At 37.1% G+C, this 26,933-nt stretch overlaps 1 protein-coding gene across 4 annotated transcripts in view; it reads left to right on the forward strand.

The window, feature by feature from the left end:
• The first annotated feature begins 5,697 nt into the window (after nucleotides 1-5,697).
• Nucleotides 5,698-26,933, forward strand: part of AGL (amylo-alpha-1,6-glucosidase and 4-alpha-glucanotransferase) — a 34,030-nt gene continuing 12,794 nt past the window's right edge. Inside the window, exons 1-23 of one of the 4 annotated variants that reach the window (XM_084526962.1) lie at nucleotides 5,698-5,872; nucleotides 6,251-6,379; nucleotides 8,852-9,062; nucleotides 9,939-10,105; nucleotides 10,563-10,766; nucleotides 14,012-14,193; nucleotides 14,399-14,510; nucleotides 14,964-15,084; nucleotides 15,263-15,365; nucleotides 15,456-15,553; nucleotides 16,079-16,218; nucleotides 17,446-17,633; nucleotides 18,698-18,821; nucleotides 19,876-20,039; nucleotides 20,603-20,704; nucleotides 20,968-21,120; nucleotides 21,203-21,353; nucleotides 22,308-22,432; nucleotides 22,541-22,653; nucleotides 22,779-22,913; nucleotides 23,434-23,564; nucleotides 24,157-24,293; nucleotides 26,070-26,203. In XM_084526962.1, coding sequence (XP_084383088.1) covers nucleotides 6,298-6,379; nucleotides 8,852-9,062; nucleotides 9,939-10,105; nucleotides 10,563-10,766; nucleotides 14,012-14,193; nucleotides 14,399-14,510; nucleotides 14,964-15,084; nucleotides 15,263-15,365; nucleotides 15,456-15,553; nucleotides 16,079-16,218; nucleotides 17,446-17,633; nucleotides 18,698-18,821; nucleotides 19,876-20,039; nucleotides 20,603-20,704; nucleotides 20,968-21,120; nucleotides 21,203-21,353; nucleotides 22,308-22,432; nucleotides 22,541-22,653; nucleotides 22,779-22,913; nucleotides 23,434-23,564; nucleotides 24,157-24,293; nucleotides 26,070-26,203 — 3,077 coding nt within the window. In that variant the 5' untranslated portion in view covers nucleotides 5,698-5,872; nucleotides 6,251-6,297. The other 3 variants (XM_084526960.1, XM_084526961.1, XM_084526963.1) reach the window with 3 other exon arrangements.

Genomic DNA, 26,933 nt, shown 5'->3' on the forward strand with positions numbered 1-26,933 from the left:
TGTTATGTGGTTCCTTGTAATCAAATTTCCTCCTGGCTAGTAAGCAAACGATACAGCAAAACTGGGGAATTCTGTAAGGTCAGCTCTTGCTCAAGTGCCATATATGTGCACTAGGCAAATGGTTTCTCTACGTCACTGGTGAAATTACCACTGCAAGACAGCACTTGAGTTCAAATCAAGAGACTTTCAAGTTTTTCAGCTTTACTAGCTTAGTTAAGTAAGTATTAGGGAAATAATGACAATAACATTATCTTAGGAAGAATTTTTCCTACTGTGCAATTTTCACATGCTTTGCTTTTTTTCCTTTTTTTTTTTTTTTTTTTTTTTTTTTCCCCCAGTGAGAAGGGAATCTCGAGTCATGGAAACAATCCTGACCATTTAAAAGGAAATAAATGATGGTAAAAGTCACAATGTAGGATGAAATATTTTTCTCCATACTTAATTAATTCTTTTTCCTTGAGCTCTGACACTATTTAAAACTTATCAACTGATTTTTACCTTTGGCCTCAATAAATACTCTTTTTGTGTCTTTTTTCCTTTGGTCTTTCTTTCCATCTGGTAATCAGGATTTCCTATTTTCACTCATTTTAAAATGTTTCACAAATGTAACAAATAACACTGGGAAATGTATTTAACAAAAATATTTGTTTACCCAGAAGTAAAAGCGAAATTTACTGCTTTTAGTCAATTACACTAAATAGCCACCTGGTGGCATTAGCCACTAAGTAAAATAAGGTTTTCTACTCCGGCTACACAGAAACGTACTTTGTTTTTGTGTCTGTTCTAATTCATCAACAGCTGAAGTACACTTGTTAGATACTTTCTACCAAAATGAACATCTGCTTTGGCTTAAAGAGAATTTAAACACAAAAGTATTCCCTCGCTTATCTGAAATGAATTAATTGAGGTTGCCAATATCAATTTGAGCCAGGTCTGTGCAGGTGTTATGATGCAATAGCAACCTGCCACTTTACCCAAAGTCCCTGCTTAATTCAAAGCACATCATAATAAAGGGCTGTAGTAAAATCATTTTACCCATTTCATGATGTGTGGGCCATAACATTATATGAAGCAAACTATTGAAGTTTTCTGATAAAAGTACTAAAATATTAATCTAATTGAGATTTCTATGTTTTCATCATTTCTGTGGTATTGTTCTTTGTTTTGTTTGTTGTTTTAATTATTAATTTCACTGTACCTGAGATCCTATTATCCCATTTCACAGGGCACAGCGAGCTTGCTAGCAAAAGCACTAACCAACAAGTGCTTCAGTTTAAGGCACTTAAAACTGGATTACATGGAACTACCAGGTGAATTGAAACCTAGTATAATGCTCTTCCACACACTGACAAGTTTCTTTGCTACCCAATCTCAGTTCCACCTCATCTTCCTCTTGACAAAGCATTATTACCAGTTACTTTAGGAACAGGATTGCTGAAGTCTTAGATCTCACCATATCTCACTAGTGTTAATTGGAACGATTTACAGTAAAATAAAAATGCTGGTAGTGATTCAGTAAGCAGGTCTAATATGTCCTACATGTAAAAAAAAATTAGTCTGGTCACCCCATTCTCATAGGACCATTAATATCAAATTTATGCAAAGGTCTTATCAAAAGCACAGTAAAATATATCTTAAAGTCTGTGAAAAAAACTATATTAATAATAAAATTATAGTTGAACTTCTTTAATATGCATATGATATATGCATTGAATTTCGTGATTTTCTATTTAAATATATATGTATTTAACATATATTAACATAATTAACGTATTTAATATATGTGTATGTATTAGCAGTGTAATTTTACAGAGACCATGAAGCAGTAACCATGGTTTGTTTGAAGCCAATGAGTAGAAGAGTGGCAAAGCTAGGATTAAAAACAAGACAAGAAATATTCCAGCAGTCCAAAAATTCACGATGACACCAAGTTCATCTCTGAAAGGTCAAACCAATACTGCCAAATGACTACAGTAAAGGGCATTTGCATGTTCAGTAAGAACAAACTGCAGAGGCTAGTGCCTTAGCCCCTTCATCTCATATGAATTCTTACTTATAAAACTATATTTTTTTTCACCCTACTGTTTTTCCCTGCGTATCAGGCTATTGCAATCTGTTTAGTTATTTAGAAGGGATTTAAACAAAGAAAGAGATAAAATGGTCTGGAGGTGATCAGTTGAATGTTCTGGCCAACACTTTCTCTCAACACTTTCTAGATTCTAAAGTCCAAGGCCACATGTAAATTCCAGCTGGGCATGTAACGTGTTTGAGAACAACACTGTTTTCAGCCACTGTGTGGCAAAGATCCAACTCACAGAAAAGGCTGCAATCTAACCAAATTGCAGAGAAACTTTTAAAGAAACGGAGCTTTCTTTCAAAATCAGGTTTGCATTTCTGAAGATCTCCCCATTAGAAGACAACAGCCAGCCAGAAGATTCAACACCTTTGAAACTTCCTGTTGTTTGAATCATCATATGTAATTCATGACCTGTAATTCAGGGATTTACAGGTCAGAGGTGTGGGGCATTGAGAAAAACTGTGTTATCATTTTAAATCGTATAAAGTCAAATATCTCCTGCATGCAGGCCAAAAGAATCTGCTTATAATTTTAGCCTAAAGTTAAGTTCTCTCTGTGCTAATTTGCCTTTACTATTGTTATTGGAAGCTATTCTGGTATTTAAAAAGAAAAAAAAAATACTGTCATGCAAATACTCTACTTTGCTACGCTTTGCAGTCAATCCTTAAAGTAACCATGAGCAATATGACTTAGGTATGATCTCACATCTAGCAAATAGGCCACCCAAAGCATATTGAGGCCACTGCTAGGATAAGTATTCTGTAATACTGGGGTGCAAAACAGAAAGCAGGAAGGGAGGGAGTACCAGGAAGATGTATATCACAGAATCACAGAACTTCCAGGTTGGAAGAGACCTCAAGATCATCAAGTCCAACCTCTGACCTAACGCTAACAGTCCCCACTAAACCATATCCCTAAGCTCTACATCTAAACTTCTTTTAAAGACTTCCAGGGATGGTGACTCCACCACTTCCCTGGGCAGCCTGTTCCAATGCCTAACAACCCTTTCGGTAAAGAAGTTCTTCCTAACATCTAACCTAAAACTCCCCTGGCGCAACTTAAGTCCATTCCCCCTCATCCTGTCACCAGGCACGTGGGAGAACAGACCAATCCCCACCTCGCTACAGCCTCCTTTGAGGTACCTGTAGAGAGCGATAAGGTCGCCCCTGAGCCTCCTCTTCTCCAGGCTGAACAAGCCCAGCTCCCTCAGCCGCTCCTTGTAGGACTTGTTCTCCAGGCCCCTCACCAGCTTCGTCGCCCTTCTCTGGACCCGCTCAAGCACCTCGATGTCCTTCTTGTAGCGAGGGGCCCAAAACTGAACACATATAAAAGAACTAAAATATTCTGGTATGAATATGTTTGAAAAAGATGGAAAATTATTTCCTGATCAATGGCATTGATCCACTCTTATTTTGAAGCTACTATTGATCTTTTCCTGCTGTGGTGTATCACATCACACACAAAGAAACTGCAAACTGACGATGAAACAGCACTGTGAAATTCACCATTTAGATGCCAGTGTAACAAATACTATTCGTGACTGCTGTTAATTGTGCCCTATGTAATGTTTGCAATGCTAAATGGTAGCAGTTGCACATTGATCTTTTGGTGGTGCAACTCCCATATGCAGAAAACTGGTTTAATTTACCACTGCTGAATTAACACAGGCACAAAAGCTTTGAGAGATGTGAAGCATATCAGGTGATATGGATGGAGAAAGGATTAGGGCAGTCTGTTCTGCTTTCCCCTTCATCAAGGGATCTGGTATATTCATTCAGTAACTTTGTAATAGTTCTTTTTTATCATATTGAATTGAAAGTTAATGAAATTATACTGTTCTAATTATTAAGTGACTTAATAATACTTAATGAACATCTTTGCTCTATAGCACATCAAGTCTTTAATTTAGATTGTTGATGTCTGTTCTAGCTACTGTGATAAACATTGGTCAAAATAACTGCTTTAGGGTTGGGAATCAGGAGGCTCTATGTTGGTTTGGTTTCCTACTGATTTTTGTCATGTGAAATTTAACAATTCTTTAACATAAACTTGGATACATTTCAAAAGCTGAATGGATATGCTAGCAGAGACATGTCAGTGCTGACCTAGCAAGGTGTTTCCCTGCTCCCAATGGAAATTCAAGTAGGGAAAACAGAAGCTACATTTGGAAATTTAGTAGCACTGGTGAAATTACATTCACAAATACCCTTCTAGTTTAAAATGTTTTTCACAAGCACATACTTTAGGGTAACTATCCAAGGACTCAGTTACATGGGTATTATTTTTTCTTCCTGTCTTAGAACTGTTCACTGCTTAAGCAGCTACAAGACTTCTAAATCCTTCTCTGTTTTCAGCATGCACCAGGCCACTAGCTAGCCTGGAGGCAAAGGCACTGGTGTAAGGCTCTGTGGCAGCACAACTGCAAAGTCATTTCTGGATACTGAAGCCGGCTGAGGACCATAGCAAATATACAGTCCAGATCTCTTTCATTTACTGTTGACTTTGTTCCTGTGATTCCCGTACCTGTTGGAACTTATTTTATTTCCTTGCTAGGACACTTCCAATTCAGAGAAGTACACTACCAAAACAGGTAGTGTACTGACAGAGCTGAGCTTCTGTTGAGCACAAGCCTGTCCTGTGTATGAAGCATGCAGGTTTAGCAAGCCGGGTAAGGAATAAGGAGGCTGGGAAGAACAAAGAAGGGAGAATCCCATCGGGCACCATGGAAATATCCACGTGAAACAATCCAGCCTGGATCATCCACTCACACAGGGCTCCTAACAGGGCTGGGAGAACATGCAGGGGGAGCTTTTCTGAATTTTCCCTCAGCCTGTCTAGGGAACGCCTGGGGCATAAAACTTGATGTTTTCACTTACACTGTGAAAACCTTTTTCAATAACAAAAGTGTTAGCTGTAATGAGGAAAAAAAGATGCTTTAGAATTTTCTGTGGGAGGAGTGAGGGTGGGAGGGATTTACCTACCAAAGGATAACAAACTGAGTTTGAAATGGTTGGAAGTGTTTCCATAAACATCAAAGCCCTTCAGCTGTCCCTAAATGCATCTTAACTGGATGAATGCGTTGCCGCAAGACACAGCTATAGGGTGCATGGGATGACTGGAGGTAAATGGTTAAGTCTAAATTGCTTTGTGGTCTTCTCATAGCTCCACAAATACACTACCTTGGGAGAGAACGATAAACAGCATAACACAGTGACTGTAAATTGAGAAGCAAAATCGTTTCTTATGGAGTTCTAGGCCACAGAAATAGATTGACCTTCCGAGGCTGCAAGCCTGACCTTTACTGTGGGAGCAGCAAACGGCTGCAGGTGCTGCGGGTACTGCAGCGCGCAGCCATGGCAGGGGCAGTGTCCTTCAGAGGAAGAAGGGCAAGAAGGGCGCTCTTTTTTAAAACCAGCACCTCACACCTCAGCTACAGGGCAGAAAGCCGGGGGTTGCGGGCGGGCAGACCCTGCGCGGGCACCGCCATTTCGCGGGGGGCTCAGCCCGGCCGCAGCCCAACAGCGCCGGGGACGGAGCCGTCCCTCAGGGACCCGCTCGCACGGGCCAGGCCTGGCCGCGCCCCCGGGGCGGGCCCTTGGCTCTCGCGGGAGCTCGGCCGGCGCCGCCCGAGCCGGTGAAGTTTATTTGTAAAACAGCGAGAAAACGGCAGGACCGGGAGGGGCTCTGCGGGGTCTGTCGCTGTTGTTGGCGAGCGTGCGAGTGCCGCCTGCCCGCCCGGGGCCGCTCCCGCCCCGGTTCCTCTCAGCCCCGGCAGCCGCCGCCGCGGTCCCGCCCGTGAGTATGGCGGCCACGGGGCCCGGCGGCAGCGGGCGAGCGGGGAGGGCGGCGGGGTGACAGTGACAGGGTGACGGTGACAGAGTGACAGTGACAGGGCGGCGGGGTGACAGGTGTCAGGCGCGCCCCTCCCGGGGGCGGCTCGGGGCCGGGAGCTGCGCCGCGGAGCTGCTGCCGCCGGCCGGGGGAGGGCTGAGGGCTCCCTGCCGCCCTGCTCCTCCTCCCCTTTCGCCCCATCCCCGCTCGCCCCGGGGCTGCGGAAGATGTAAGCGGCACCGGCGGCGTGAGGCGCTCCCGAGCGGCCGCCTGCTCCCCGGGCCGCCGCTGACGGGTTGGCTTCGTGTGTGTGTGTGTGTGTGTGTGTGTTCCCCCCGGCAGGGCCAGCCCCCAGCCGCCGGAGGAGCGGCAGGCAGCCGGCAGCAGCCATGGCGAGCGGTAGGGAGACGCGGCTGCTGCACCTCAACGAGATGGAGAAGCTGGACAAGACCCTCTTCAGGCTGGAGCAAGGTGGGGCGCGGCCGGCTGAGGGCAGCTCGGCAGCGGCGAGAGGGAGAGGCCCGTGGTCGCGGCTGGGGGGGGGGGGGGAGAGGGCTGTCGGTTTGGGTTTGTTTTTCCCATTCTTTTAATATGAAACAGTTTCTGCTACGGTTGCTCGGTTGCTTCCACTGCGGAGCTCTGAGGTGCAGCCTGGTTCGCAAACCTCGAGAAAACAGCGGCTGGGAGCCGGCAGTCTTCGTGTGAGGCATTATTTACGGGACAGAGCTTCTCTCTGTGTGACCGGGCTGTACTGACCTGAAAAAGTCCTCTTAAGTCAAACTCTGAAGTACTAATCTGCAACATGTTATGCAACACACCCCATCTTTAATAAAATAGCTTTGAAATATAACGGTGACACTAACTTCTTGGAAAGTCTGAGGTGACATTTCAGAATGCAGGATCCCCCAGCTCCTCCTAAATCTTCTTCTCGTGCCTGTCAGATTCCTTATCGCGGCGCTATGTTGGTGTTCTGCCTGCATAGTAATAAGAACTTGATGCTGTTTCTCGTTGAAAGTGTTCTTGAGTCTGTTTGCCAAAAAACAAAAACAAAAAAACAGAGCCAGACCGCTATTGTGCTGGCCATTAAATTCAGACTGAAATTAAAGCCACTCTGCTTAGAAATCATTTTTAACAATGCAGCAATATTTACTGCTCATAAATCTTTTTTTTTTTTGTTTGTTTTCTATTACTTTATGGAGTTGATCCAGGAACCTAATGTCAAAGTGGTTTAGTAGAGGAGCAAGATTTAGGTTCATGAGAATAAGAATTCTCTTCAAGTAAATTGATTTCAAATTTTTCTAACAATGTAATCTAAAAAAAATGCCATTAGTGAATAAGTGCAGAGTTGACCCTAACCTCCATTATTAACCCTTCCTCCCAGTTCTGTAAATTTTGTTGGAAGGAGTTGGACAGAAATGCGTGGCTACCAGACGTTCAAAATGTCTCTGCTGATGGCAGTCTCTGGGAGGGCATAGCTAATTTTGAGCGCAGCATTCTTGATATCAGTATAACTGTTACAGGAAATAAGATATCGATGGCATATATCCCTGTGCTCTAATTTTAGTAATCACTGTAATAAAATGTCAGGACATTACTGTTGAGAGTGTAGTTAACCTTCCTGAAATGACTTTTTAATGTAAGGATATATATATTTTTTTAATCAAATGAGCTTTGTTTTACCTGGCAGATATTCAGATGCTAAAACCACTATTGTATGTAAAGTTTTTGGGGTAATTGTGATTATGTTAATAAGAGAAGCTGTAAGCTTGGTGAGACTTTCGTACTCAGACATTGAGACCTGATCAATATCAGATCAGAGTTGCTGGGATTCTATTTCATGAGTAAGTATGAGTGTTATGTTGTTTGTTTGTTTGTGGTTGTGTTTTTTTTTTCCTCCAATTGAAGATGCTAGAACTTGCCACTGTTCAAGTTTTTTTTATACTCTATAATTAATTAGGGGTGTATTGATAATTTTGTCTCTATACAAATATTTGGGTTTCTTTTACTTAAAATTCTAATTTTGTAGACTGTTAGGGCTAGTAGCTAGTCAGCTGCATGACTGGTATGTAACATAGTAAAAGCCATTGTGCAAGCACTTAGACCTCTTTCAGTCTAAGGGGCTCTGTAATTAGCCAGGTACGTGATGGAGGCTCTCATACCTGCAAGTGAAAACATATTCTGAAACCTCTGTACAACACTGATTTCTTCATATCCAGTTTAGCAAACTACAGAATAATTTTAGGTCCTAGTGTTTTTAACGTAATTGTATTCTCTCTGTCATGGCTATCTTTAGTCTGAGTACTGCTCCTTCTGATGTGTGTGAGCTGCAGCACGTATACAAAGCTCTCTGACTTGCTGAGCTCTCAGTTTAACAGTCTGTACCCTGTAGATTACACACAAGTATACATCATTTTGCACTTGAAAGCATAAGGAATTTAGGATTAAGTGAACTTTAAATGGAGAACAGATTTGAATGAATTTGAAATATTTTGTTTTCAAGTTTGTTCCTCTTTTTTTTTTTTTTTTTTCCTATTTTCATGGATCAGCTTAATATATAGACTCGGTAAATTTAAGATTTACCTTTTAGATTTTTTTTTAAACAGTACTACATATAAAAATCTGCATAAAAATATGTGTAGTCTAATGACTGTGATCTTCTGCTGTATTTTGTTTCCTAGACTGTTTATATAACGAAGCAGAACAAATTGGAAAGGTACCATATAAGTAAAGGGAAAAAGACTTTATGTGAAGTGTGCAAGGAAAAACATTTGGAAAATAGAAAATAGGGAGAAAATATGACTATTTGGCAAAAGGTTTTGGCAGATACGTTGGTATATTTTCTTCTTAACATAATACCAGATTATAACTTTTTATTACAGAGTAGAAATATCTAGTACTCCTGATGAGATGCCTGTGTTTTTGTGTTTCTTTTTTTTCCTTGAGGGTTTGAACTACAGTTCCGATTGGGCCCAACTCTTCAAGGCAAGCATGTTACTGTGTGCACTAATTATCCAGCTTCTGGAGAATTATTTGATCGCCACAAGTTCAGGACGTTATCATGGCACAATCCCACAGGAAAAGAAGATGACTCTGACAAATATTGCAAATTAGATCTCCAGATTTCTGGATCATATCAATACTATTTCAGTCTTGGGTAAGTGAAGCACTATACTTACAGCCAAATGCAGTCTGCTCCCTTAGTTTATGTTTTTAAACTGAAGAAATCAGTTTTAAGAAGAAAAACATAATTTTCCCCCGCATTTTTCAAATGCAAAAATAGAATCTATCTGAATCTGCTAGTGAAAGACAACAGCTTTTGTGGCTAAGACTTTCTGCAAAGTCATTTGAAGAATATACAGAACAGTGATCAATTTTCTGTGTAAGTTGGAAAGGCAAGACATTTTTACAAGATTTCAAAATCATCAGTGTTCTAAATATTCAAGTAAGATGTTTTCTCTTCATTGACCTGGGATGGTGTTTCTTGAAAGATGTATCTTTCCGGCACAGAGGTTCTGTCATTCTTTATTTCACATACTTCCTCTTTTGTTTCAACACAAGAGATTGACTGTAATGGCCTAGTATTCTGAGCTCCTGAAAGATAGGAGCTGCTGGCTAAATTCCCTCAGGCTTAGGTCTCTTTTTAGCTCAGGTCTCTTTCTCAGGATAGCGCTCCAAATAGAGGCCTTTGTGGGCACTTGTGTTTTCTTTGTTACCATCTGTATTCTTAAAGGAGGAACCAGGGTAACAAAGGTATCGCTTTTGTGGAGTTTAAAGCTCTGTAACCTAATTGTATTCTTGTAAGCAAGTGGCATTAAGTGCAGTAGAGAGATGGTGCCTAGTAGATGAGTATCTGTTCAGTGTTTCCTGTTAGGTTCCCTGCAGTCCTTTCTTCCCCCAAGCCCCCTAACCAGCCTGTTAAGGTACTGTATATTTGAAATTGCTCTGCTTGTTGGATTCTGCTTCTGTAACTGACTAGTACAATGTGCATCTACTGTGTAAATCAATGTAAATGTAAATCAATTTCTCCTAGAAATGAGAAAAGTGGTGGAGGTTACATAGTTGTGGATCCTATTTTGCGTGTTGGAGCTGATAACCATGTGTTACCTTTGGATTGCGTTACACTCCAGACATTCCTTGCTAAGTGTCTGGGACCATTTCATGAATGGGAAGATAGGCTCAAAGTGGCAAAAGAAACAGGTAATGACAATATACATATTAAAGGATATATGCTTGCTTTTTTAAATCTTGAGATGAGAAAACAAAGTTGCACTGAAGAGCTTCAGTATAAACAGTTAATTTGTCCTTTAGTTTGTAAATAAAGTATTTTCCACTAGATTAAATTTAATTAACAGATTAAGTCAGTGAAATGATTTAGATAATTGCAGAAGTGCAAAAATTCAGAATTTCCTGATAATAGGAAATTACTTTTGTTGTTTTGATTTCAGATAAATACCGGAGTTTGTAGAAATGACAGGATGATTTTTAAAACTTATATTATGCAGAATTTTAAGGGGAAGATTAAGCTGAATTTACAATGGATATTCCTGACACTAGGTTTAGATATGTGGTATACCTGTAATTTATGCTTCTGTCAATCAACTGCTTTGACTGAAATTCTATTTTCTTATTAAATAAATTATTTCTTATTACACAGGTTACAACATGATTCATTTTACACCACTGCAGAAGCTTGGACTGTCTAGATCATGTTATTCCCTGGCTGATCAGTTAGAAGTAAATCCTGAATTTTCAAGCCATAATAAAAAATGCACTTGGAGTGATATAGGAGCTCTTGTGGAAAAAATGAAGAATGAATGGAATATGCTTTGCATCACAGATGTGGTCTACAATCATACCGGTATGATTTCTGTGTGAACAATCAAATCGGTCCCATATTTCATCATCTCCTTTAACTTTTCCCCCTCTAACACATCTTTAAGTAGTGTTTTTAAGCAGCTTAGTTTTTCTGGTTTTGAGTTTCTCAAGTCTAGGAGAGTTCTTCACAATTGCAACAGATACTTCTCCATAACAGATGTAAAATAATTTTGTATTGTAACTTGAGTGAATAGAGCCCTTCACAGAGATGAATTAATAAACTGTATATGTATCTGTATTTTTCATAATATCATGCTTATTTTTAAGATCTGTGGTGTGCAGCGCCCACATAAATGAATGGAATCTGCATAATTAATTTATGTGGTGAACATAAACTGACTACTTTCTTGTTAAACAGGGTCGTTTTTATTGCTGCATCAATTCGGTTCTAACATGCAGATAACAACCAGGATAGGGACAAGAGGCTAGGATTAAGCAATGGAGGAAATGTTACAGCTCTGTGTGTGTTGGTGGGAAGTGGTGGTGGGGGGGGGTTGTTCTGTTTTTGTGTTGTTTTTTAAGCATAGATATGCCAAAGCACTGAAGGTTTTTCATCTAATTGCAGTTCATAGCTAGAGGTGTGCGTTCTGTACAGAGGGACAGTGGGCTTTTTTCAGTATGACTGAGGAAGTTTAAATGATAACACTTCATTATTTATAAGCTTATGAATATTTAGATAATGAGATTATTTTGATTATTCTGTAATCCTGAAGATGACAATAATTAGTATACATATGGCAGAGAAAACAACAAATGGCTGTGTATGTTCATGTCACAGTTCTCTGAGGTTTAAAAAACAAAACCATCACTAACAAAAATGGTTACATAGAGTTACTATGAGTTACAAGAGTTATTTGCTTTTTTCTTTGGTGTTTACTGTTGTCAAACATTCCTATCCAATCAATCTGCAAAGTAATATGGGCCCATTTGTTTGCCCTTTCTGTTTGTTAAAATGTTACTCTCCTAAGTGTAGTTTTTGACCATATGTCTCAGGGAAGCTGGCTTTTTGACATTCCCAGCAGATAAACAGTTCTTGCACTTTCCCAACTAAAAGTCCATCTCTTTTATCATATGTTCTTGAGATCCCATCACCTTTTTACAGTATATATTTGCATGCTTCCAAGGAAAATGTATTTACGGACAGAAATACCTATGTCTAATTATTATACTCAGGAATATAAGGAAAAAAGTCACATTGATATTTGGCTATGTTTGCAGAAGGATTTTATTTGGTTATATCAAGAGCTCAAATTAATTTTCAAGGGATGAATGAGTAAACTATTTAAGTTATACCATGGTGAAAGGATGTTTATGAGTATCTTCAAGTGATCATTATTCTGACTTAAATCATTAATCAAGATGTATTTGATGGGTTTATCTGCTTTCAAACTTATAAGCTTGCAATAAGACTGCTGGATTTTTTTTCCGTTGGGGTTGTTCATTATCAGAACTCTTGATTTGTAACTGGCTACAAACTTTGTTAAATACCAAACTTAGCATAAGCAGAAATGCATATAAATGATAAATGTCTGCTAAAGCCATGGTGTTGCATGTGCAGGTAGATATTTTATGGGCTTTAATAATAAGAAAACTTATTAAATGTTTTTCCTTTTTTTTTTTGTATAGCATGATAAGATGGAAATTGGACTGTGTTTCGCATTTTCATTGAACAGAAACTTCTAATTTAAAACCAGTTAATTCCTGCATATTGGGATGATTTAATTGTAATATATATTTCACAGACTCATTTGAATGTAAAAGATGTGAAATACATAGTCAGTTATTTTGAGTGGATTATGGATACTGGCTCATGGTTATTAATTCCACAGTATATCTGCATTAAAAACCTAAAGCACTGTGTTGTCTCACACTAAATCCGCTAATGCTGGTAGCACTTACAGCTCATGAGCCCTCAGCTTACAGCAGTCATTATCATTAGAGTTTCTTCTTTCTAGCTGAGACCACTGTATGAAATGGTGATGCTTCCCCACCATTCCTGCCATAAAGTCAGACAGCTCAATTTAAATGTGAGGTGGTTAAGATGAAGTGTTGGTTTTTCTTGATTGTTTTTGTTGGTTTTGTTTTTTTTACACACTGGAAAGGAGCAGGGAAAGCTTGTATAGTAGAGAATGGTGGGAATCAGTTTTTGATGTTAACATCTCTGTTAGTTTCTAATATGCATTAAACTTAAACATAGATGTACTTTTGGCATGTCAGTAGGAGTATCACAGATAGACTTGCAAACCCTGCCTGGTAACTTGGTGCATGTTCACTTTTGGGGCTGCTATTCCCTTCAGAAGGGATATGGGTAGTAAATCATGGTTCTTGCTGCAAGAATACATTTAAATAAAGAGAGAGAGAGAGAGAAAGGAAAGCAATCTGGTTGGCCTAGAATGGCCTTTAACAGCCTGAGTTTATTATTGCTATATGCAACTTTAAAATAAGTAAAGTGCTTTATAGTTGTTTATGACATTTAAACCATGAAGTTCTTAACTTCCACAAATGGTTTGACCTTATAAACATGGAATTTTGCCATAGTCATAATGGACTTTAGATATGCAGGAGGGTGTTTAGAAGAGCTATTCATACTATAGAGTGAGAGATTACACTAGTTTCTTTACCTTTCATTTTTTAGTTTGAACATTGAACTAAGCAGACTTGTTTTTTTAGCTGTTCTGCTCTAATTTCGGGCATTTTATTTACTATTTTACTGTTTTCAGTATAATAACTTGTTATATTTTTTCTCTTCTGTTAGATGTTACTTCATTTTTCTCTGTTTTTGTAAATGTTAAGATGTATTCTGTGAAGAACAATTTCTAAAAAAACACTTGTAAAACCTAAGCAGCAGTTTTCTTTTTATGCTTTTTTTTGTATGTGAAGTATTTCAATTCTTACATTCAAAAGAATGTATGGAAATTATTTTCAGTTAAATTGTGTGTTTGGGACAGTTCTGAAAAATGGAAAGAAATTAATTCTGGAAAAATAACAACAACAAAAAAAGGTTTCAGTAGTTAAAGTTCTCATTGCATTATATGTATTTACTCATACCGTTGTATGCACATTATTGTCTGTATTAGAATATCACACCCATTTTCATTTAAAATGAAATGTGTGATTCATGACATAGTACCTTAGCTTCTTGGTGTTAAGATTTTTGTGTAAAACAACTAAGTATTCAGCTTGTGTACTTTTTTCTTTATTTTTTTTTCCATGCCTTTCTTGAATAAGCTACTAACAGTGAGTGGCTCAGGATGCATCCAGAATGTGGCTATAACCTTGTAAATTCCCCTCACCTGAAGCCAGCTTGGGTCTTAGATAGAGCTCTGTGGCACTTGACCTGTATGGTGGCTGATGGAAAGTGTATTGATAAAGGGGTCCCTCCGTTGATTGAAAATGATCACCACCTGAATGTAAGTAAATGAACATTGTAAATAGCTGAATAAACCTTGAACAGTTCTAAGATTGTGGAAATGCACAGAATATATACTTTGCAGATATATTTATTGAAATAATCCCTCATTTCACTATTTATTTTTTTTCTGAACAAAGCATTTAGCTTTTTTGTGTGTTTATATTAATCATGAATGTTAACTAACATAATTTTTATTTTTACAGTGTGTCCGTAAAATAATTTGGGAAGAGATATATCCAAAAATTAAACTGTGGGAATTTTTCCAAGTGGATGTTAATAAAGCTGTGGAACAATTTAGAACCCTTCTAACTCAAGGTAAAGAAAGTGTGTGTTGCTGGAACAGGTGGATTCTTTATCTATAATTCAATAAACCTTATAGGCAAACTTTAAAAAAAAAAAAAAAAAAAAAAAAGAGCTGGAAAATAAAAATAATCCAATTTTTGGAGAGGTATGAAAAATCTACCATGCTGATAGGTGCATGCAAGAATGTTCTGAGCAATGGTAAAGCATTTAAAGACTGTGCTTCATAGTCTGGGAAGTAAATAACAAAGATTCTTTTTTTGTTTTTGCCAGGATTCAATATTGTAACTGAGCACAGATGTTTTTGAGGAGCCAGCTCTGTCAGATCTTTAATATTTTTTTCCTTTGTACCCCTCTGTAACCTTTTGTCTACCCATATCTTACTTGTTCTCAAAATGTAAAAGTTGTTTGTCTTTTAAATGTATTTTCTGTTTTCACTTTGTGAATAGTTTTCTATTTTGTCCTCAGGCAAAATGAGCACTAAATCTGATCCAAATCAACATCTTCAGATAGTTCAGGACCCTGAATATAGACGATTTGGCTGTACTGTAGATATGAATATAGCATTGGCAACATTCATACCGCACAGGTATTGTATGATTAAGCAGAAGTTAAAATTGCAAGTGAAGTTAAATTTACAAAACCAAATAAATATCTTTTTTTTTTTTTTTCAAAGATAGGAAAAATCTTTTTTTAAATTTATTTTAATTATGTGTTTTAAAGCTAAATTATTTAAATTGTTCTCTTCTTTGCATCTTCTTGCTAAGCAATGGACCAGGTGCAATAGAAGAGTGTTGCAACTGGTTTCGCAAGAGGATTGAGGAGCTGAATGCTGAGCAACACAGACAGATTCATCACCATCAAGAGCAGGTCTTACACTTTCTGTTTTTTAATGTTGAATTGCTTTAAATTGCAAATATATTCAGGCATTCTAATAATGCATAATTTAATTACTTCTAGGCAGTCAACTGTCTTGCGGGGACTGTGGTTTATGAACGACTGTCTGGTCATGGTCCTAAACTGGGTCCTATTAGTAGAAAATATCCTTTAGTTACCAGGTATTGTTTTTTGTTGTTTTTGAAAACTATTCGTCTATCCAGGGAAAGTGAGTTCAAAGTTAATTAAAAATAAACATAAGTGCAGCTGTATTTTCTTTCCCATAGATAAATGCCACTTTATCAATGAGATGACTATTTTTTAAAGCCACAATAATAACTCTTTATTAAATGAATGTGACTTAAGACAGCTTGAAATAATACTCTGAGCACAATGAATCCTTACATAGTGCAAATTGCTCTTGTAGATGGAGCAGGAGTGGAACTAGGAAAGTCTGATATACTTGATGCCATTAATGTATCTGAAGGGTTGAGGCTATAGTCTTACACTACCAGCTGACACCAAGGTAGTGGCAGCACCTGTCCTTTCTCCTCCAAAACATGATACAAAATAGAAAACTCACCATCATTTATAGTCTGACTTTTTGAATCTTTTGTCTACAAGCCAGTTCATAGCAGATATTTTAATTTCAAAGACAATGAATTTCGGTTTATGTATCTTTTTTGAATTATTTGTTAATTCCACAGGTATTTTACTTATCCATTCAAAGACATGACTGTGGAGGAAGAAGAAGCTATGATACATCACCCAGATAAAGCTTGCTATTTCATGGCCCATAATGGATGGGTTATGGGCGATGATCCTCTTAGAAACTTTGCAGAACCAGGTTTGTAAAAGAATTTTGAATCATTTTGTAAATGTTTTGATATTATAGCTGAAGCAAATATTTTATTTAGTCTAATTTTCCCATATGAAGTTGAAGTTTCCTATGAAGTTAAAAAAGCAGAATAGCAGGCAGATACTCACTTCATAGTGCTTTTATTTCCTATTCAGCACACAGAAGGTCAATTGTAAAAACTGGAATTTGAGATACAGCGTCACAAGATATGAGAGGGAAATTATCAGCTTTCTGTCAGTGAAAGGGAGACCTCCCCTACTTCTGTCATTGTTGCTTATCTTGCACTGTTCCAACACCACTACTTGTTGGCATTTTCATAAGGCATCAGAAAACTAGTACGATAAAAAGATTAATGGCATTTTGCTGCATTAGTGAGCAAAACCTGGCTTCTTGAAAAGTCCAGTGTGTGTATGTCAGGCAGTTGAAAGGTGGGCACCTGAGATGATGTTGAGATGGGACAGGGAAAGAGACAGCAGAGAGGGCTCTCTCTGCTCTCCTCTCAGCGTCAGCATTGAAGAAGTAGGTCGCTTCAGCTACATGTGGAGCTGCACCATAGTGAAGTCTCTGTCAGCAGAACTGAGTAGGTAGAAACATGTTGAAAATTGCATTGATATGCTATTGTAAAATTTCTGGGATTTATTATCTAAAGGAAAAGTTATATAATTAATTTTTGAATTAGCTCACAGATAATCTCTTCTTTTGGGAATGAGAGTGTATGCTTTCTTCAAAACCCTCAAATACATGTATATTTGAACTTAAATAAAGATTACTTATCCAATCCAATTTTTTGTTGGATTCTTTTCAGTGCAGAAGGAGTGTGTAGACAGTTTTCAAAGCAATAGTCAAATATTAGAGTTGCTCTCTGGGGTTTAATTCTTTTTTTCCAATTTCTCTTAGTACTTAAAAATTAAAAAAAAAAAAAAAAAAAAGGTTTTTTTGAGGGGGAGGGCGGAATGAGATTAGATAGTATTCCAGTTGAGGACAAAACTGTCTTTCTCCACAGAGACCAAACTGATCTATTTTTCTATTCTATAAAAATATTATTCTATTTTTTTCTATTCTATATAAAGATTTTGAGTTGATACTGTTATTAGAATTTTTACTCATCATCATAGCATTCTCCTACTCTTAAGAAGTAGAAAACGAATTGCCACATCTTCTTTTTGGTTCACATTCTGTCCTATAGCTCTTAGAGTGATTTTTTTCCCCTTACAGGTTCAAATGTTTACTTGAGAAGGGAGCTTATTTGCTGGGGAGACAGTGTGAAACTGCGTTATGGGAACAAACCTGAAGACTGCCCATACCTCTGGGCACATATGAAAAAATACACTGAAATCACTGCCAAATATTTCCATGGCGTTCGTCTTGACAACTGTCACTCAACACCTATTCATGTAGCTGAGGTACGCAAAAATAAACACATTTACGATAAAGCAGCTTCTGACTGTGACAAAAGTTCTGCACTGCTTCTACAGAATCTGTAGAATTGGCATGGCAGAGTGACTGAATTTTCTTGATAAAGTCTCTTGACTGGCAATGTTTAGGTTTAGGTATGGTTTCAGCTACTTTGAATAGTTAGCAAAATGGTATAGCTGTTGTATGTCTCCATTCTCCATTTCAGCTGAGATCTTGTAGATGCTGATGGGCATGGGTAAATTTTCTGTTGTGTATCTATGGACTGAAGTGCAATCACTGCCAGTATCTAGTATATCAGCTCTAGACTTGGTAATTTCCAAGACCTGGATGGCAAACAAACACTGATACTTTCCTGTATGTTTTGCTGTTGATGAAATAAACAGAAAGTGTTTTACATTCCAGAATTTAAAAGTTGGTAAAGAACACTTACAGAGAGTTCAGTCAGACAGGATTATTGCTAACATTTATCACTTATTGTTTCCCAGCAAGTTCGCAACTGACTACATCCAGAAATTGTACTTAATTAGTAAAATATCTTTATATAGATTTGAGCTGTGCTAAGTCCTAGCTTGGGTACAGAGCTTCCCTACATCTGTGAAGAGCTCTCTTAAATCAGTTTATGCATCCACACCAAAGCTATAAGTGACTCCTAAATGCAGCCGTTTTCAAAAATTCTGCCATTCTTTCACTTGTTACTATTTTTTGAATGGTAACCCTGAAGGCTTTAACCAAAGTCCTGCAATAGTTTCTTATTTTAACAGATATGTCTCTTATCCAACCTTTTGTTCTTGCATTTTGAGTCAAATTTTTGTTTAAAAACAAAGTTATAATTAGCTTACAATATTCAGAAGATTTTTATAGAGATCTGTAGGTTATCTGAATAGTTCTATAAAATAAAAACATAATTTTATGAATGCTACCTGTTAGTAATATTTTTTATGAACTGCATGTGTTAAGAACTCGTTTATGTTTGGTTAAGATTCACATCAATGATTGCGTATATGTAGCTGACAATAGATGACTTCCATTAAATATGTATTATGATCTATAGGAGATGCTAGCAACAGCCAGATCAGTCAGACCTAATCTTTATGTGATAGCTGAACTCTTCACGGGCAGTGAGTACATTGACAATGTTTTTGTCAACCGCCTGGGAATTACCAGCCTGATTAGAGGTACAATAAGCAGTTGAAAGTTATAAAGGATTGTCATGTATGGTTCAGAGTTTTTGATGTGACACTAACATTGGTATGCTTTTTTTTCCTTACGTATTTACGTTCTTTGCTTATGCAATTATCTTTTCTTTGTGTTGTATTTAATTTCTATCTTGTATCCTAATTCTTGATTTTTGCTTATGTTTGTGTCGTCCTCTGTAACTCAACTCTTTTTTTTTTTTTTTTTTTTTTTTTTAATTCCTTAATTTTGGCTTTCTATTTGTCCTTGCTGCATGGCATTTTCCTATTGTCAATCCCTGCTTAGCTTTGAAACTTATCCACTTTTGTGTCTACCTTTCCCTTTTCTGTGGCTTTTTTGGCTGTGCTTTTTGCAGTACATGCTGGACACAGCTAGAAAATTGCGAGCAGATTTGTTTGTAGTGGCTGAACTGTTCACAGGAAATGAGGAGCTGGACAATATCTTTGTGAATAGGCTGGGCATTACCTCCTTAATAAGAGGTAGGCTTGCTATATATGTGGTGTCTTTCCAACCAGAGATTATAGAGGATGTACTTTTTCCAAAGAAATGTTTGCTTCTGGATTATGCACTTTTGATTTCGTACCCAACGTGATAAGAAGCGCAGTTGTTGTATTGTGGCTTTCTGATACTCAGCAAAAAATACAGTACTAGCTGTAAATCAAGAAAAAACATCCTACATTAATTTACAGAAGGTTTCACTTGTGTTCTAGCAAGAGAAGAAGAAGCTGTAGCACAGCTCTGCTATGCAAGTGCTGCATTGTGTGTGATTATTGTTGCATGAATTTCTTAAGCCCACTGGGGAAGCCATTTCATATTTTTGTGTTGTTTTTTTTTTTTCTCCCTTCCCTACCTTCACATATTATAGCAGACAGAATATTTCAAAGTTGGGTATCTACATTGGAGAATAAAGTTTTACTTTGATTTTTTTTTTATGATTGAACACACCAAAATAACAAATGTAAAATGCTGCATTAACATCTCTGTGCATGCTGTAATATATGATGGTTATTCTTATGCAAACACTTTCTTCTTTAGAGGCAATGACAGCTTATAATAGCCATGAGGAGGGAAGGTTAGTTTATCGTTTTGGAGGTGAACCTGTTGGCTCTTTTGTTCAGCCACGTTTGAGACCCCTGATGCCAGCTATTGCTCATGCACTGTTCATGGATATTACACATGATAATGAGTGTCCCATCCAGGTGAGCATTTAAACTGGAAACCAGTTTGTTTAACCTTTTCTAAATTGATGTTTCTGAACCTTGGGAGGGCTTGATGCAGACTGGATGCTTTTTTTTTTTTTTTTTCTGGGTGATATGTAGGAAAAACGTTGTTTCAGATCAAGTTTTTATCGAATGAAAAACATTTTATAACAAGTTCCACTGAATTCCAAGGTTTTGTCCTTTAAGGGAAAAGGTATACAAAGCTATTTAATGAGCTTTTTTGACTTTTTCATTCCAGCTGCTGTAAGCAGTTCTGTCTCTTATTCTTCATCCATTCTCCTAAGATCCCATTTACAGGAGAGGATGAGAAAGACAGCAGCGTGAACTGGAGTGGGTTTTTGAGGGGTACTCTTAAATTGCTTTTGTACTGTATTTGTAGCAATTTTTTTCAGTAAATCTATTGTAATCACGAAAATTATGATTAAGAAAATTATGATAGCAATTGTTTCCTCTGTTAAACTGAGTGTATCCTACGTATGGTGAATTGGGAGGGATGAATTATGGATTTAATTCATTTTCTACCTATTTATTTTTTAACCTAGCACCGATCTGCGTATGACGCTCTTCCCAGTGCAATGATTGTTTCCATGGCATGCTGTGCTACAGGTAGCACCAAAGGTTATGATGAACTTGTACCACACCAGGTCTGTGCTTATAGTTTAATTCCAAAATTACTTGATTCTTGCCCTATGATATCTTTTTTAATATTTGGGGAGGAGGGAGGATAATTATTTTGTTTGGTTTTGTGGTGGTGGTGTTGTATTTGATGGTGGGTTTGGTGTTTTGTTTTGATTTTATTGATTACCAGGCAGTTTACTAGCTAGCATTACTTAAGATCATCCAATTTCATTGTATAGTTGAACCTGCAGAGTGGCTGATATTTGCTGAAATATTAATATATTTACAGATATCTGTAGTATCTGAAGAGAGATTTTATGCAACATGGAATCCAGCAGCACACCTGACTTCTGGTGAAGTTAATTTCCAAACAGGAATTCTAGCAGGAAGGCTGGCCATAAACAGGCTGCATCAGGAGCTGGGAGCTAAAGGCTTTAACCAGGCAAGATATGAGGGTAACATTGGGACTTTTCTATATTTATTTTCTGAGTGAGCACAGTTTTGTAATGGTATGCCTTTTCTAGGTGTATGTAGATCAAGTTGATGAAGATATAGTGGCAGTGACAAGACATTGCCCTAACACACACCAGTCTGTTGTGGCTGTAAGTAGAACTGCTTTCAGGGATCCAAAGACTTCCTTCTACAGTAAAGAAGTGCCTGAAATGTGTATCCCAGGTAATCAGATCTCTTTTCAAGGGATGACAATTATACAAAAAAAAAAAATCAAGTCATTCCAATTCTATATTTTCCAACGTTGAGTGTGTGAAATCAATATGAGAATTTTCAGTATGTAACATTTCTTATGTATGTACTAAAATGTATGCTCTAAAAGTGGTTAAACAGTAAGAAACTTGCTTAGGGTTTTCAAAGGCATACTTACTGAGTACACTTTCTGCTGTAAGTTTGCCATGCGCGTGTGTTTGTGAAATGGTAAGAACTAGTTAACAGGTGATTAGTTTTACAGAAGTGAGAAAAAGGTGATTAGTTTTACAGGGCAAGGGGAGGAAATTGCGATTTGTAAAGTGTTACACTGATTTAAAAAAAAAAAAAAAAAAAAAGCCCAAATCTCATACTTCTGAAGAGTAGCTTTCCATACTGGCTTTTTGTGTGTTATCCAGGTCTATATGTGTGTGTGTGTTTAAGTCAGTCACATTTGTATGCAAAGACCATGCACAAGTGTCTACAGGACTTATACACCTTAGTTTGTAGATTATTTAGAGAACAGAGGAAATTATTTGAATATTAATAAAAGTTTTTACACTCTGAAAATACACTATCTGCAGTTTAGAAACTAATCTGATACAAAGTCTCCTAAAAGATAATAAGGAAACTAACTAGAAATAAACTAACTAGAGCTGACCAGTAAAAAGCAGGCTGTAAATGGTGATTGATTTAATGGTTAATTTATTATAGAAGAACAAAATTGCAGTTTTAAATACAACCCAGATGATGAATGTGTAATCAATGCTCATATGATTTATAGCACTCACATGTTTTGTCACCTTGTTATTCTTCAGTTGTACAAACCAGAGTTACATTTTACATAGTTATTTCTTTAGTTTTAGGATTTGCTTCATGTTTGCAAAAGAATCTATATTAACAGCTACAACATAATTTAACTTTTCTTAGGGAAAATTGAAGAAGTAGTACTTGAGGCTAGAACCATTGAGAGAAATACTAATCCTTACAAAAAAGATGAACATTTTATAAATGGATTGCCTAACTTCACAGTGGAACTCAGAGAGCACATTCAGGTAATTAGCCTTATTCACCCATGTTCTGATGTAATACGTTGTCATTTGTGATTTTTTATATTAGTAAATATATTGAATTTCAGTTGCAAATATGTTTTCTCTTCTAAGATTAAAGACAGTAAAATTATAAAGCAAGCTGGAACTGCCATAAAAGGGCCAAATGAATTTGTTCAAGAAATAGAATTTGAAAATTTAACACCAGGAAGTGTAATAGTATTCAGGTACGTTATGGTAATTGCCAAATAGATGTGTTAGTTAAAATAGAATGATAGGATTCTTTGTTTTGAGACTTAGGAAGAGTTACTTTAAGTGCTACATTCCTATAAATTATGCATTCATATTTCAGAGTTAGTCTTGATCCAAAGGCACAAGAGGCTGTTGGTGTACTCCGTAGTCATCTGATCCAGTTTAGTCCTCATTTTAAATCTGGAAGTCTTCCTGATGATCATTCAGCACCCATATTAAAAACATTATTTTCTTCGTAAGTATTCTTAAGGTTTCTGAAGTAGAACTGAGAAAGATATAGTAAGAGCAAAGGTCTGTACATTTAAAAGAAGGATTTGTTGTTGTTGTTTTTTCTATGGATAAATATGGATCGTCAGATTGTTATAAAAATTCTTAGATACTCCTTTTACATGCATAAGACCAAAAAGGGTTAATACTTAAAAGGTTCCCAGGCTCTTTTGTTCATGTTCTGTATAACTGCTGCTTAAAGTAGACTTCCTAACATGGAGTGCTTGTCAGTGTTGGAGTGTGATTGTTACAGTGTTTGTGCTTAACCTCTTAATATGGTGTTTCTAAATAGACTCAGAAACAACTGAGCAGCACTACTCAGAATATCTGAAAATTCAGGCTCTTAATTTTCAAGGTTAAGTGGTGAGGGAGTTTTATATATTTAATTGCTTTAATGCAAGTCTGCAACTAGAATTATTTGTAAAATTCTCTCTGTATTTCCATGCAAATGATGCTTTTGGGTTTGTATTTTTTCATCTTTATTTCAGAATTGCATCTAAACTAAGTTTGGCTGACCTAAATCAAGTACTGTATAGGTGTGAGGCAGAAGAACAAGAAGATGGTGGAGGCTGTTACAATATACCAAACTGGTCACCGTTGAAGTATGCAGGCCTCCAAGGTAATAGTTTCAGCATTACATTTTCCTGTCATGGAAAGGGTAAAATAGAGCAGCTCAATCTAGATCATACCTTAGTACTGTTTAATGGTTAGTGCTACTGCTTGGATAAAAAACAGTAAGTTGTTTCTGCTTGACCGTGCTAATTGATGTTATACCCCAAGAAATCAAATCATCACAACATAATTAAACAAGAACTTATTTTTCTAGTACTGTGGGGGTTGCAAAATTAATTTTCAGTATATGTTTTAACACCAGTGCTCTGTCATTAAAAAAAAAATAAATAAAATAAAAGGAAAACGCATATAATGTGAAGCTAATGAGAGAAGTAATATTTATTAAACCATATGCATTACCAGGTAACTGAGGAGCATTGTTAATTTATCAGACATATGAATTCCATCATGCTACTTATTTCACAGTGTGTTTTGTGACTGTCTGGGATATACTCTCAGGAAACTGTGAGTTGTATCCTAACTCACTGCAGATCAAGAAAAGTATTCTAGTTAAAGCCAGTTATTATATCTGTTGCACTGTAGCTTTTCCTCTGGGTAATCATGTGTCCTCTAATACTGAGTTGGGTTTGTATCTGCAGGGTTAATGTCAGTAATGGCAGACATTAGACCAAAGAATGATTTGGGCCACCCGTTTTGTGATAATTTAAGATCTGGAGATTGGATGATTGATTATGTCAGCAATCGTCTGATTTCACGTACTGGAGCCTGTGCAGAAGTAAGTAAAAATATATATTTGGTGACTTGGGGATTTCAAATGACTGCTTTGCTTCTTTTTCAATTATTACGATGTTTTTAAGTTCAGTCTGTCTGTAAGGTATTTATTGTCTAGGCAATTTCTTCTAGGAGATTAAACCATTAATATGTTTTTCTTCCCTCTTCTTAATCCTATTTAAGAGTAGGTTGCAAAAGGGAGATGGAAAATATTTAGGGCCTGAAGGGTTCCTTCTGCTTACTACCTTCTGCTCAAATGAAAATGAAGTAACCATTTTTTTAAGTGACTACTTTCAAAAGATGACCTAAATACCACTGAGGCATATGTGATTGTGATACAGTTACAGTAAGATTGCACAGCCAGGCACTGAGAAAGCAGGATTTGCTCCATCCCTGGAAATATTTAAAGACTGGAATAGGGCTTTGAGCAACTTGGTTGAGTGGAAGAGGAGTTGGAACCCCTCATGGGAGCAGGGTTGGAACTAGATGATCCTTAAGGTCCTGTCCAACCCAAACTATTCTATAATTTATGAAGATTCAAGTTAACTGTTTTATAACTCTTATAACTTCACTTTCCTATAAGGCAATTTCTGTATTAATTTCACAAGAGGAAGACATGATTTGGGTAATGAAGGTGATGAATTTAATAAGAAAGAGTGTAACATTCTTACTTTGCTTTGTTCTTGAAGCCAAGTGTACTGATAAAAAGCAGAAGAAAGGGTAATTGAATGTTGAATGCTGTACGGAAGTGAATGATGACTCTGACTTCAGTTATGGGAGCTTGATGAAAGCAAGTTAGTCTGATAGTAGCCAGACTCAGTGCTCTTTCAAGATTGTTGCTTATTTTGTCTGCATACTTTTTGAGTTCTTAATTTGCAGTGTTTCTTTCTGTTCTGCAGAAAATATGAAGTAGCAATAGCTATATCAAAGTCTCATGAAACTAAATTTTGTGATTTCAGTGTTTACATAGGTAATTTTCCCTCTAATTTCTATGTTAAAAGTATAGTGTTATATGTACTACATTGATGTGTTCTTCATCTATACGGTCTTCATCTGCAGGTTTTCAGTCTTTAGTGGTAGTGACTTTACAGTAGGTTGTCATTCAAAAGCACTGCAAGGAAAGAAAAATACTTTCAGGTGTCAACTACTTTGTCATGAAATGAAGATGGTGTAGCTCAAGAATCTAAAGTCACAGACACAGATCAGCAGCCATTTGCATGAGTGGCCACACGTTATTCGGTCTTTGACAATTTTTCAGTCCCTTGTCTCAAGCTTCACCTCTTCAGTCTTGTCTTTTTTTAATCAATGAGAAACCTCCTTCCCACACTCGAGTCATAGTGACAGCTTTTGAGTTGCATCTTCCCTTTGCTTCTTAGTTTTAAAAACTTGTTTGTGTTGTTTGTGGAAATGTGCTATTTGCAAGAACTAATTTCTTTTCGTAATTGCTGTTCTTGCCCATTTGTCATTGAACAATATAAATTTTTTCCCTACCATTCTTAGAGTTTGGCTGAAGTTGTGGAGCAGGGGGATAGATACAGCAATTCTGCCACAAATATCTAGCATGGAATGCTTCTTGAATATGAATGGTTGCATGGTAGTGGTGATGCAGGTAACGGGCAATAGCATCAGCTGTGTGATGGCCAAGCATAATTTGGATATATAATACAATCTGTTCAAAATCTGTGATAAATATTTTAACTAGATGCATCCTAAAAGCACTGGTTTTGAACCCCGTTGTTATCAAGTGTTATCAGCTTCTAATAATATTATATTTTAATAGGTTGGTAAATGGTTGAAGGCCATGTTTATCTATTTAAAGAAAATTCCACGTTACCTTATCCCATGTTACTTTGATGCCATATTAGTGGGTGCATACACAACGCTTCTGGATGTGGGATGGCATCAGATGTCTAGGTATGCTTGGCATGTCAGATATGTAGAGTTATCTATAAACTGCATCTTTTATGTTTTATCTGTAGGAGAACGTCATTAGAATATTTTCATATTTGTGTTATCCAATGGAAAATGGTGAAATTGGTAGTGAAAAATCAATCTTCTAATAGCAGTGGCTGGGAAATTTGAGAGTTCAGATGTCTGTCCTGGATTTGAATTTATAACTACTGCTGGCATTGTGTAGGGGATGAAATGTTAAGCCAGAATTTCCCTGCAATGCTTCAGAAACTTTCTTGCTACGATCTTAGTGAAAATGCAAGGCTTCCTTAAAGTCTGAAGGAAAAATAAGATACCAGATTGTACTTGTTGATGCTTTGTTCCACCTAAAAACAAAACAAAAAAAAAAAAAAAAAACACAGTGCAGTACCAGCCACTAGGAGGAAAATTAACTCTATCCTAGCTGAAATCAGGACAGTTTCTTCTATAAGACCTTTAAATATCCTTCATATCTAAGTACTTTGCTTACTTCTGGAAATTGTTTGAACTTCAGTGTCATTTCTTGGAAAGCAAAAGAAGGTTGATTTAATGGAGGCTTTATTCTAGCTATGAGTATTCTAAATCACCATTGTTTTGTAAAAATAAAGATGTTAAAATGGGCATAGAATTTGGTATGGATGTGATAGCATGTGGAACATAGTATATTTTATGAAAAAATACTTGGAGATGAACTGGTCAAGAATGCAAGTTTCAT

This window comes from Aythya ferina, assembly GCF_964211825.1.
Source record: "Aythya ferina genome assembly, chromosome: 8".
NCBI classification, from domain to species: Eukaryota; Metazoa; Chordata; class Aves; order Anseriformes; family Anatidae; genus Aythya; species Aythya ferina.